Below are 13,324 nucleotides of genomic sequence, written 5' to 3'. Positions count from 1 at the left end.
ACAATAGTGCCCCTTGTGTTCAATGCTGGTATTACCGAATATCCTGGTATGGCACAAGGTCTGTATGAAGGTATGACAATCTGGATACCGCCCAAGCATAGTTGCTTGTACATTTGTTTTATTTAGACCTTTTCTGGAAGTACATGGCGGACCATTTTTACCATTCAAATAAATTATCATTATGTTATTAGAGCCCGACCAATAAATCTGTTGACCGATTTATTATTGGACGATATTAGCCTTTCACGTAAATATTTATATCTGTCCTTATTCCTCAGATAAAGCACCAATATTCTATATATAGAATGAACAAATACGTCTGGTCATTTTTTTAATGTTTCAATGGTTGCCTGAAGAGGGCGCTCCACAAGCTGTTCATTGAATATTATTCAATCTGTAAATCATGACGTGGGCATGGTTGTTTGACAGTGAGTAGCTTGCCAGCGACAGCGTAATTTGAATAAGTAAATAATCAAAAGTACACTTCACCAAGCAAGCAGCCCTGTTCTCATAGCTAGCCAGCAATGTAGTTTGGGCCTATCTAGCCAGCAAGGTAGTTAGCCTAGCTAGTGATCAATCTTTGCTACTTAACCTTGATACAACTCAACCTTGATACAAAAATAACACAGTTACTGTCTGGGCCTATTAAGTTAGTGAGCTTACTTAGTTTTGCAATCTGCAAAAAGCATGACAGTTGGCGCAGATCTATAATTCAGGCCATGCTTGCTTGCATTCATGATGAGAAGATTGTTTGATAGCTAGCTAAATTAGAACGTGTGTGACTAAAACCAGTGCGGCGAGCATTTTCCTGCATAAAAGTTTTCAGTCATGACTTTTTGCAGATTGCATATTTGGGAAAACTAAATAAGCTCACTAATTTAATAGGCCCAGACAGTAACGGTGCCATTTGCAGTTGAAATATACAGTGTACAAAACATTAGGAACACCTTCCTAACATTGAGTTGCACCCCCAACATTTGCCCTCAGAACAGCCTCAATTCATTGTGGCAAAAGCGTTCCGCAGGGATGCTGGCGCATGTTGACGCCAATGCTTCCCACGGTTGTGTTAAGTTGATTGGATGTCCTTTGGGTGGTGGACCATTCTTGATACACATGGGGAAACTGAGCATGAAAAACCCAGCAGCGTTGCAGTTCTTGACACATTCAAATTGTTGCGCCTGGCACCTACTATCATACCCCGTCCAAAGGCACTTAAATATTTTGTCTTTCCCAGTCACCCTCTGAATGGCACACATTCACAATCCATGTCTCAATTGTCTCTAGGCTTAAAAATCCTTCTTTAACCTGTCTCCTCTCCTTCATCTACACTGATTTGAAGTGGATTTAACAAGTGACATCAATAAGGGATCATGGCATTCACCTGGTCAGTCTGTCATGGAAAGAGCAGGTGCTCCTAATGTTTTATACATTCCGTGTATAGCTAGCAAATACATTTAGTATTGAATTAGTGTAATTTCAATTATGGTTTCAGGAAGAAAACATTTCGTAATGAACAGCTAGCGTATGCTTGTCATAACAAGCTCTCATTGCGAGGTTGCCATAGTGTTTCTTTACATGACCTTTAACTTGTAAAGCACTAGTGAATTTACTCAATACAAATGCTGATGCTGACATCTAGTGGTTAAATGACTTAGTGCATGTGACACTAGATCCAAACTGTTACAGACCTATATCCATCCTGCCCTGCCTTTTCGAAAGTATTTGAAAGCCAAGTTAACAAACAGATCACCGACCATTTCGAATCCCACTGTACCTTCTCCGCTATGCAATCTGGTTTCCGAGCTGGTCATGGGTGCACCTCAGCCACGCTCAAGGTCCTAAACGATATTATAACGCGATCGATAATAGACAGTACTGTGCAGGCGTCTTCATCGACCTGGCCAAGGCTTTTGACTGTCAATCACAGCATTCTTATTGGCAGACTAAATAGCCTTGGTTTCTCAAATGACTGCCTCGCCTGGTTCACCAACTACTTCTCAGAGTTCAATGTGTCAAATTGGAGGGCCTGTTGTCTGGACCTCTGGCAGTCTCTATGGGGGTGCCACAGGGTTCAATTCTCGGGCCGACTCTATTCTCTCTGTATATCAATGACGTCGCTCTTGCTGCTGGTGACTCAGATCCACCTCTACGCAGACGACACCATTTTGTATACATCTGGCCCTTCATTGGACACTGTGTTAACAAACCTCCAAACGAGCTTCAATGCCATACAACACTCCTTCCGTGGCCTCCAACTGCTCTTAAACGCTAGTAAAACTAAATGCATGCTCCAATCGAACGCTGCTTCCGCCCGCCCGCCCGACTAGAATCACTACTCTCGGCGGGTCTGACTTAGAATATGTGGACAACTACAAATACCTAGGTGTCTGGTTAGACCGTAAACTCTCCTTCTAGACTCACATTATGCATCTCCAATCCAAAGTTAAATCTAGAATTGGCTTCCAATTTTGCAACAAAGCCTCCTTCACTCATGCTGCTAAACATGCCCTCGTAAAACTGACTATCCTACCGATCCTTGACTTCGGCGATGTCATTTACAAAATAGCTTCCAACACTCTACTCAGCAAATTGGATGTAGTCTATCACAGTGCCATCCGTTTTGTCACCAAAGCCCCATATACTACCCACCATTGTGACCTGTACGCTCTCGTTGCCTGGCCCTCATTACATATTCGTCGCCAAACCCACTGGCTCCAGGTCATCTATAAATCACTTCTAGGCAAATCCCTGCCTTATCTTAGATCATTGGTCACCATAGCAACACCCACCCGTAGTATGCGTTCCAGCAGGTATATCTCACTGGTCATCCCCAAAGCCAACACCTCCTTTGGTCGCCATTCCTTCCAGTTCTCTGGTGCAAATGACTGGAACGAACTGCAAACATTTCTGAAGCTGGAGACTCTTATCTCCCTCACTATCTTTAAGCATCAGTTGTCAGAGCAGCTTACCGATCACTGCACCTGTACACAGCCCATCTGTAATTAGCCCACCCAACTACCTCATCCCCATATTGTTATTTACATTATTTATTTTGCTCATTTGCACCCCAGTATCTCTATTTGCACATCATCTTATGCACATCTATCACTCCAGTGTTAATGATAAATTGTAATTATTTTGCACTGGCCTATTTATTGCCTTACCTCCATAACTTACTACATTTGCACATACTGTATATAGATTTTCTATTGTTTTATTGACTGTACGTTTTATTTATTCCATATGTAACTCTGTGTTTATCGCACTGCTTTGCTTTATCTTGGCCAGGTCACAGTTGTAAATGAGAACTTGTTCTCAATTGGCTTACCTGGTTAAATAAAGGTGAAATAAAATAAAAAGGTTACTGCATTTCACTGCATAGTTTGTGAACAGTGCAGTTTCAGATTTACTTTGAGACAGTTTAATTCATTTGGCCCTTGTTTATTAGTGTGCTTGTGATGCTTCAGCACAAACACTTCTGCATTCTTATCCACTGCCATAGAAAAATCTTTAAGTTGTACATAAGGTAAACTGAACAAGTGTTTTGTATTTACTTTCGTATTTATAGAGGGTGCAGTTGCAGCGCCGGAAGAAGATGGCTGCCGTTTTACAGCCCTCTAACCAATTGTACTATTATGTGTGTTTTTCCGCGTTATTTGTAATTTATTTTGTACATAATGTTTCTGCCATCGTCTCTTATAACCAAAGAGAGCTTCTGGATATCAGGACAGCGATTACTCACCTCGCGTTGGACGAAGACTTTTTCTTCAACGAGGCGTTCGCGAAGGATATTCTACAGACACCCAACAAGGCCCAGATCCCCGTCATTCGCGTGAGGAAGAGACGGAGATATCGTGGACGCAGATCCGGGTGCCTTGTAAGGATCCGACGGCGAACGAGTAAACTGCCTCTCCCATCAATCCTATTAGCCAACGTTCAAGCTTTTGAGAATAAAATGGATGATTTAAGATTACGGTTATCCTACCAACGGGACATTAAAAACTGTAATATCTTATGTTTCACGGAGTCGTGGCTGAACGACAACAATGATAACATTCAGCTAGCAGGCTATACGCTACATCGACAGGACAGAACGGCAGACTCTGGTAAGACAAGGGGCGGCGGTCTGTGTATATTTGTAAACAACAGCTGGTGCACAAAATCAAATACTAAGGAAGTCTCGAGGTTTTGCTCGCCTGAGGTAGAGTATCTTATGATAAGCTGTAGACCACACTATTTACCAAGAGAGTTTTCATCTATATTTTTCATAGCTGTCTATTTACCACCACAAACCAATGCTGGCATTAAGATTGCACTGAATGAGTTGTACAAGGCCATTAATCAACAGGAAAACGCTCATCCAGATGCAGCGCTCCTAGTAGCCGGGGACTTTAATGCAGGGAAACTTAAATCCGTTCTACCTCATTTCTACCAGCATGTTAAATGTGCAACCAGAGGGGGAAAAACTCTAGACCACCTTTACTCCACACACAGAGACGCATACAAAGCTCTCCCTCGCCCTCCATTTGGCAAATCTGACCATAACTCTATCCTCCTGATTCCTGCTTATAAGCAAAAACTGAAGCAGGAAGCACCAGTGATTCGGCTAATAAAAAAGTGGTCAGATGACGCAGATGCTAAGCTACAGGACTGTTTTGCTAGCACAGACTGGAACATGTTCCGGGATTCTTCAGACAGCATTGAGGAGTACACCACATCAGTCACTGGCTTCATCAATAAGTGCATCGATGATGTCGTCCCCACAGTGACCGTACGTACATACCCCAACCAGAAGCCATGGATTACAGGAAACATCCGCACTGAGCTAAAGGGTAGAGCTGCCGCTTTCAAGGAACGGGTCTCTAACCCGGACGCTTATAAGAAATCCCGCTATGACCTCCGACGAACCATCAAACAGGCAAAGAGTCAATACAGGTCTAAGATTGAATCATACTACACTGGCTCTGACGCTCGTCGGATGTGGCAGGGCTTGAAAACTATTACAGACTACAAAGGGAAGCACAGCCGCGAGCTGCCCAGTGACACAAGCCTACCAGACGAGCTAAACCACTTCTATGCTCGTCTTCGAGGCAAGCAACACTGAAGCATGCATGAGAGCACCAGCTGTTCCGGACGACTATGTGATCACGCTCTCCGTAGCCGATGTGAGTAAGACTTTTAAGCAGGTCAACATTCACAAGGCCGCAGGGCCAGACGGATTACCAGGACGTGTACTCCGAGCATGTGCTGACCAACTGGCAAGTGTCTTCACTGACATTTTCAACATGTCCCTGACTGAGTCTGTAATACCAACATGTTTCAAGCAGACCACCATAGTCCCCGTGCCCAAGAACTCTAAGATAACCTGCCTAAATGACTACCGACCCGTAGCACTGACGTCTGTAGCCATGAAGTGCTTTGAAAGACTGGTCATGGCTCACATCAACAGCATAATCCCAGAAACCCTAGACCCACTCCAATTTGCATACCGCCCCAACAGATCCACAGATGATGCAATCTCTATCGCACTCCACACTGCCCTTTCCCACCTGGACAAGAGGAACACCTACGTGAGAATGCTATTCATTGACTACAGCTCAGCATTCAACACCATAGTGCCCTCTAAGCTCATCACTAAGCTAAGGATCCTGGGACTAAACACCTCCCTCTGCAACTGGATCCTGGACTTCCTGACGGGCCGCCCCCAGGTGGTAAGGGTAGGTAACAACACATCTGCCACACTGATCCTCAACACGGGGGCCCCTCAGGGGTGCGTGCTCAGTCCCCTCCTGTACTCTCTGTTCACCCATGACTGCATGGCCAGGCATCGACTCCAACACCATCATTAAGTTTGCCGACGACACAACAGTGGTAGGCCTGATCACCGACAACGATGAGACAGCCTATAGGGGAGGAGGTCAGAGATCTGGCCGTGTGGTGCCAGGACAACAACCTCTCCCCTCAACGTGACCAAGACAAAGGAGATGATTGTGGACTACAGGGAAAAAAAGAGGACTGAGCACGCCCCCATTCTCATCGACGGGGCTGTAGTGGAACAGGTTGAGAGCTTCAAGTTCCTTGGTGTCCACATCACCAACGAACTATCATGGTCCAAACACACCAAGACAGTCGTGAAGAGGGCACGACAAAGCCTATTCCCCCTCAGGAGACTAAAAAGATTTGGCATGGGTCCTCAGATCCTCAAAAAAATTCTACAGCTGCACCATCGAGAGCATCCTGACTGGTTGCATCACCGCCTGGTATGGCAACTGCTTGGCCTCTGACCGCAAGGCACTACAGAGGGTAGTGCGTGACGGCCCAGTACATCACTGGGGCAAAGCTCCCTGCCATCCAGGACCTCTATACCAGGCGGTGTCAGAGGAAGGCCCTCAAAATTGTCAAAGACTCCAGCCACCCTAGTCATAGACTGTTCTCTCTGCTACCGCACGGCAAGCGGTACCGGAGTGCCAAGTCTAGGTCCAAAAGACTTCTCAACAGCTTCTACCCCCAAGCCATAAGACTCCTGAACAGCTAATCATGGCTACCCGGACTATTTGCACTGCCCCCCACCCCATCCTTTTTACGCTGCTGCTACTCTGTTAAGTATTTATGCATAGTCACTTTAACTCTACCCACATGTACATATTACCTCAACTACCTCAACTAGCCGGTGCCCCCGCACATTGACTATGCAACGGTACCCCCCTGTATATATAGCCTCCCTACTGTCACTTTATTTTACTGTATATATAGCCTCCCTACTGTCACTTTATTTTACTTTTGCTCTTTTTTTCTCAACACTTTTTTGTTGTTGTTTTATTCTTACTTTTTTGTTTAAAATAAATGCACTGTTGGTTAAGGGCTGTAAGTAAGCATTTCACTGTAATGTCTGCACCTGTTGTATTCGGCGCATGTGACCAATAAAATTTTATTTGATTTGATTAGATTTTTGGTGGTTCATGTAAACCACAAATAAAATGTTATTTAATTAATGTTACTTTTAGTGTTTTAGTTAAGAAATTATTTAGAGTATCTGTTAATCCTTTGGAACACAATTTGTGTAAAAAAGGTCTGGTTTTCATTCCACCTCTAAAAAAACAAACAATATATCGACAGATTGGTAATCAGTGACTTTTGCCTCCTTAAAATCGATATCGGACCCAAAAATCCCATATAATTCGAGTTGTAGTTAAATTTGGTAAAAACAAAGTCAAATGAATTTAATTTATGCATAAGTGGCTGTCAGATTTTTTTTTTTAACCTCATATTTATCAAGTATCGTGATACCAAACCTGGTATCGAAGTAAAAATTCTGCTATCGTTACAAGACTAATCTCCTCTACATCCTAAAGCTGATATCTGGTTGAGATGTTAATATCTGGTAGGGCATAATATGCCTAAAGCTGTTATGCATGTATTTTTGAGTATTGCTGTCTGACTTGTCTGCCTATTTTCCTCTGTTAGGCGCTGGCCTGGTTCGAGGAGGGAGAGGAGACCATCACAGCCTTCGTTGAGCCTTTTGTAATTTTGCTGATTCTTATAGCCAATGCCATCGTGGGTGTCTGGCAGGTAAGCATATATTTTACAACCTTTTCCTTTTAATATGGTTAGCTTAGTTATTCTTTGGGTTGGATAGACTGTCCCACCCTAAGAGTAATCGTTAATTGATTGTAGTAGGCCTAGCTTATGATGGCCACGTCTACAGGCCATATACCCCCCCCCCACACTTATCTTTTCCTACTAGCACTGATGACCTCTTTATTGAGGGCAATGATATGTGCTTGTCTCACCTAATAGGGGTGTAATGATTAACCGATATTCATTAAGATTCAAATGTTTAAGATTGAAGTGCATCTGTCTGCAGACCCCAAACCTATCCAAATATAGCATACATCGGTCAGAAAACCAATTCCGGTTCACATGTTTTTGTTGTTGCTCATATTACATTCTGTCTACCTTCTGAAAATACCTCATCTTTTGTGACAACTCTCTTTCAGTGTCAAACTGCATGTAACTGCAATGACAGTCATTGATCTACAAGTTATTTTGCATGTGTGCCAAATAACCTCAGGCAATATCGGTAGCCTAGTCAAACTGTGCGATTTGCCTTCGTTTTGGCCCTGACCAAGGCGAGGTAGGCGGCCTTGTTCCTGATCTTGCACATATACGCGGCACGTTCAGCATTCAAGTGATAAAAGGGCTTTCGTGATATTAGGCTTTATTAGTTGAGTGACAACCTATGTTCTAGGTTATCTATGTTTCACTGGAATGAAAGTAAGCTACCGGAGACAACTCTCCTCTGGCTACCTGCTGAACGGGGCTTACAATGGATTTTATTTTGATTCAGGTTCACCATCAGCAATAGTTTTTGGTAGTTTTGGTTTAAAAAAGTGTATACTGTCATTTTTAGATATACAGGGTAAAGTTTCTAATTTCATAACGAGCAATCAGTTTTGCAAGGTGCACTGCATGGCCGATGCAAGAGGATATGATCTCTCTGTAGTGAAATATGTTAGGGAATATTGATCGTAACATGGTTTCACAACTAAACATATTTAATTAAACCGTTTTTTTAGTTTTTCTGCCGTGCGTAGGATACGGTAGGCTATGTTTTGTATAACGGCACCATCATTATTTTAATTCAAGGTTTCTTTCGGCCTTGGACTCCTATTCATAAACTCTAATATGCTTGTTGGATATTTTTTGAATTAATTCTCACCTTAGAAAGTGCTGGTCATTTCGTTCTGTTAGGCTTTGAAACAACATCCACAGGGACCATGTTTTCCACTCAGTTTCAACCTGTTGAACTTCTTTCTTCAAATTGATCAATCACCGTGAGGTGAGTTTTAAAAGCACATACTGTTTTGATAAGTGTTTTGTGTTTTTCCATTGCATTTGCGTTGACGTCAGGGGTTAGAGGGGCAATGGAGCCCTGAGTACCAGGCCATTAGCGACCTGATGGTCGTTGGCGAGATGGGCACTACCAACACATGTCCAGAGTGCATAAAAGGAGATTACCGTGACCGTCACGTGAAATCTTACTGCGGTCATGACTCATAACTGCCGGTGTGGCAGTAATATGGTCACCGCAACAGCACTAGTTGTGCTATATATTAATTGGGTGTTTTCATAGCTAATTTGTAAATGATAAATATTGATACATTACTAGCTCAAGCACTTAATCTGCAAAAATGGCATGTCAATTAGTGGGTGATGGGGATTTCAGATCGAAAGTGGGGAGACAAAACAACAGGCTACTTTGATTGCCTCACTCACTGTAAATTGAGAGAATTGATTGTGTGCATGATGAAGAAATGTAAGAAACTGAAATGATAGACACATGGTAGCAAACATGTTTTTTCCCTTGCTGGTGTAATGACAAGGCTTCTGGGTCACTCCAGTCAGTGACCACCATTAGTTGCCTGTGATTGGCCACTGAGCTGGTTCCCCTGACGGAAAAGGCAGGGATTGGATGCCAGGAAGAGGATTTGGAGGGATCCCCGTGGACGTCTTCTGGTCAGTTCGTCTGCCTGTCCAAACGATCCTTCAAACCTCCGGGGAGAGAGAATGCCATGAACAAAAAGACAGTTAAAAATAGATACAATCTTTGAGCTGAACCAGAGGCTTTTTGTCCTCTGTTGTGACACAGGAGAATGAAGCTATACACTGGGCATTATGGCATGTAGCTATCCACGTTTTAAAACCCTAGTCATTTAGTTTAGAAGTTGAAGTCAGTAGGTTGAATCATGGCTGTGTAATGGTGTTGCCAGCCCAGTGCGTTAACAAAAAAAAAAAAAAACTACATGCAGAGGGGGATGGAGAAGAATAGTGAAACTTTAGTTATGAGGGGGAAAAAAGGAGTAGCCTATATGAATGGTTTTCAATGTAAAACTCCCGATCTAGATAACAATCCCCATCCAGGCTAAAGATAGAGCAGGCATCCCACTGGAGCCCCTGGGCCTGGAGCAGAGAGAGGAGAGGTCCTATTTTCCTCTCTGCCTTAGTTAGTTTCTTAGTCACCCTGAAACCCTCGTCCCGCTTTCTTCTCCTTGGTTTTATTTTCATCTGCGTTCATTACCCTGACTGGCCTGAGAAGCCCCCCCTCCCCTACCACATGCCAAGTTCTCCCTCAGTCTTTAGTCCTTTTTTATTTTTTATCCCTGAATGTGACAACCTCAATGGTTGTACCGGTATGCCTCTCTGCGTGTGCTTTCCCCTGGCTTAGTCCAGGGGGTTAAAGTGGCCTATTGATTTGGCCGTGTGCACCTGGGTGGCAGGAGCAGGCTTGGAGGCACACAGCCTAATTACCTTGCTTTTTGCTCAGTGTCTTTTCAATCCGAATTGGAGCGGAGGCAGGAGCGGATCACCCTAGAGTGGGGCCTGCTCGTGGGGCACAGGGACTCCTAGCATCAGCCTGGCGGATGGCAACACAAGATTTTAAAAGAACACAGTAAATAATGCCGGGCATCTCTGCAACCGAGGCGGCTACAGGCCAGTTAGTGTAGGGGGATGGAAGTGATGGGTTTACCATATTCTAAATGTGTTATCATATCGTGTGTATTTCACTCTTGACACCTGTTGCCTAGGAATTAGATTAATCACATTTTAATGTAGTTTTGTGAGGTAGATTGACAATTAATCTCTTGAGGCACAGACTAAGGTTGTGGACAGGTGATTAATTGACAAAAGATTGTCCTGTTGGGTACATGTCCACCCACAGCCTGAGGGAAACCCATTAAATCAGGTTCATACAGAGTCTGTCTGTTTAGTTATACCTTTTTGGTCAATAGTGTCATTGACCACTGGAGTTTAGTATAGAGCAGTCTTTCTTGCCTTATGGCTTTTACATCCTGCCAATCTGTGGATTTCTGAGAGATTCCTCAACCAAGAGGATGAAATCTGTCTCTAGCCATAGAACCCTGTGGTGAGTTGTTCTATTCAGAATACACCCTGGCTGCGTCAAACCTCTCATCGATAGCCAAGTGTTTTCTAAATGTGCAAGATGTAAATTATATTACCCAAATTTCAAAAGGACTCATTGTAATTCACAACATTCTCTGGTTTCCTTTTTGGTCCTATTGTTTTTTCGTTTGTGTATGATGAGAGATCCACAGATCAGCATTGTAAATACTGTGATATTTCTGTCTGACTATTACAATATTCAATGATCTGTGGTTGGATGCACTTCTCTCTTGGGTTTGATTGATTTGCCTCCTTGAGGGTCACTGTTCAAGTTATCATTTTCATTGTTGAACCATCTCTAAATGCTCTTTGGAATTTTGTGGGGGATCTTGTCATCAACCCCACACTTAAAGTTTACATTATCTCTGTGAATAATATTGATTAATCTGGTGGCTTTTGTCTTACAGGAGCGAAATGCAGAGAACGCTATTGAAGCGCTCAAAGAGTACGAGCCGGAGATGGGCAAGGTGTACCGGCAGGACAGGAAGAGTGTGCAGAGAATCAAGTCCAGGGACCTTGTACCAGGGGACATCGTGGAGGTGGCTGGTAAGATGCTTCTAATACACTGAGTGGTGATCAAACCTCTCTGTAGAAACGGGCTATTAACTGATTATTTGTCAACCAACCCCGCACATGACTGCCCTTTTATAGACAAGCAAACTCTGTCCCAGTGATGTACAGTGCATTCGGAAAGTATTCAGACCCCTTGATTTTTCCACATTTTGTACGTTACAGCCTTATTCTAAAATTGATTAAATTGTTTTTTTTACTCATCAATCTACACACAATACCCAATAATAACAAAGCAAAAACAGGTTTTTAGAAATTTTTACAAATCTATAAATAAAAAAACCAGGAAATATCACATTTACTTAAGTATTCAGACCCTTTGGCAGCAATTACAGCCTTGAGTCTTCTTGGGAATGACGCTACAAGCTTGAGGAGTTTCTCCCACTCTTCTCTGCAGATCCTCTCAAGCTCTGTCAGGTTGGATGGGGAGTGTCGCTACACAGCTATTTTCAGGTCTCTCCAGAGATATCGGGTTCAAGTCCGGGCTCTGGCTGGGTCACTCAAGGACATTCAGAGACTTGTCCCTAAGCCATTCCTGCTTTGTCTTGGCTGTGTGCTTAAGGTCGTTGTCTTGTTGGAAGGTGAACCTTCGCCCCAGTCTGAGGTCCTGAGCGCTCTGGAGCAGGTTTTTATCAAGGATCTCTCTGTACTTTGCTCCGTTCATCTTTCCTCGATCCTGACTAGTCTCTCTGCCGCTGAAAACCCCCCCCCCACAGCATTATGCTGCCACCACCAGGCTTCACCTTAGGGATGGTGCCAGGTTTCCTCCAGACGTGACACTTGGCATTCAGGCCAAAGAGTTCAATCTTGGTTTCATCAGACCAGAGAATGTGGTTTCTCATGGTCTGAGTCCTTAAAGTGCCTTTTGGCAAATTCCAAGTGGGCGGTCATGTGCCTTTTACTGAGGAATGGCTTCCGTCTGGCCACTACCATAAAGGCCTGATTGGTGGAGTGCTGCAGAGATGGTTGTCCTTCTGGAAGGTTCTCCCATCTCCACAGAGGAACTCTAGAGCTCTGTCCGTGACCATAGGGTTCATGGTCACCTCCCTGACCAAGGCACTTCTCCCCCGATTGCTCAGTTAGGCCGGGCGGCCAGTTCTAGGAAGAGTCTTGGTGGTTCCAAACTTCTTCCATTTAAGAATGATGGAGGCCACTGTGTTCTTGGGGACCTTCAATGCTGCAGACATTTTTTGGTACCCTTCCCCAGAACTGTGCCTCGACACAATCCTGTCTCTGAGCTCTACGGACAATTCCTTCGACCTCGTGGCTTGGTTTTTGCTCAGACATGCACTGTCATCTGTGGGACCTTATATAGACAGGTGTTTGCCTTTCCAAATCATGTCCAATCAATTTAACTTATTAATTTTTTTGTGGGTATTTTACCCCCTTTTTTTTCTCCCCAATTTTGATCTTGTCTCATCGCTGCAAATCCCCGCCAAACTGCGCTTCTTAACACCTGCCTGCTTAACCCGGAAGCCAGATGCACCAATGTGTAGGAGGAAACACTTGTGATGCAGCCCGGGATCGAACCCAGGTCTGTAGTGACTGCTCGAACACTGCGACGCAGTGCCTTAAACCGCTGCGCCACTCGGGAGGCCCCCCAATCAATTGAATTTACCACAGGTGGACTCCAATCAAGTTGTAGAAACATCTCAAGGATGATCAATGGAAACAGGATGCAGCTGAGCTCATTTTCGAGTCTCATAGTAAAGGGTCTGAGTACTTACGTAAATAAGGTATTTCTGTTTTTTATTTTTAATACATCTGCAAACATTTCTAAACTTGTTTTCGC

General features: G+C 43.8%; 1 protein-coding gene across 1 annotated transcript in view; it reads left to right on the top strand.

Annotated features, from left to right (window-relative positions):
• Positions 1–13,324, top strand: part of LOC121541614 (sarcoplasmic/endoplasmic reticulum calcium ATPase 2) — a 47,394-nt gene that overhangs the window by 10,516 nt on the left and 23,554 nt on the right. The window contains exons 4-5 of the mRNA XM_041850768.2: positions 7,465–7,569; positions 11,370–11,508. Of these exons, the coding sequence (XP_041706702.1) occupies positions 7,465–7,569; positions 11,370–11,508 (244 nt within the window). The remainder of the gene's footprint in view (positions 1–7,464; positions 7,570–11,369; positions 11,509–13,324) is intronic.

This window comes from Coregonus clupeaformis, chromosome 27 (assembly GCF_020615455.1).
Source record: "Coregonus clupeaformis isolate EN_2021a chromosome 27, ASM2061545v1, whole genome shotgun sequence".
Lineage (NCBI taxonomy): Eukaryota > Metazoa > Chordata > Actinopteri > Salmoniformes > Salmonidae > Coregonus > Coregonus clupeaformis.
This window is presented reverse-complemented; position numbering and strand designations above follow the sequence as displayed.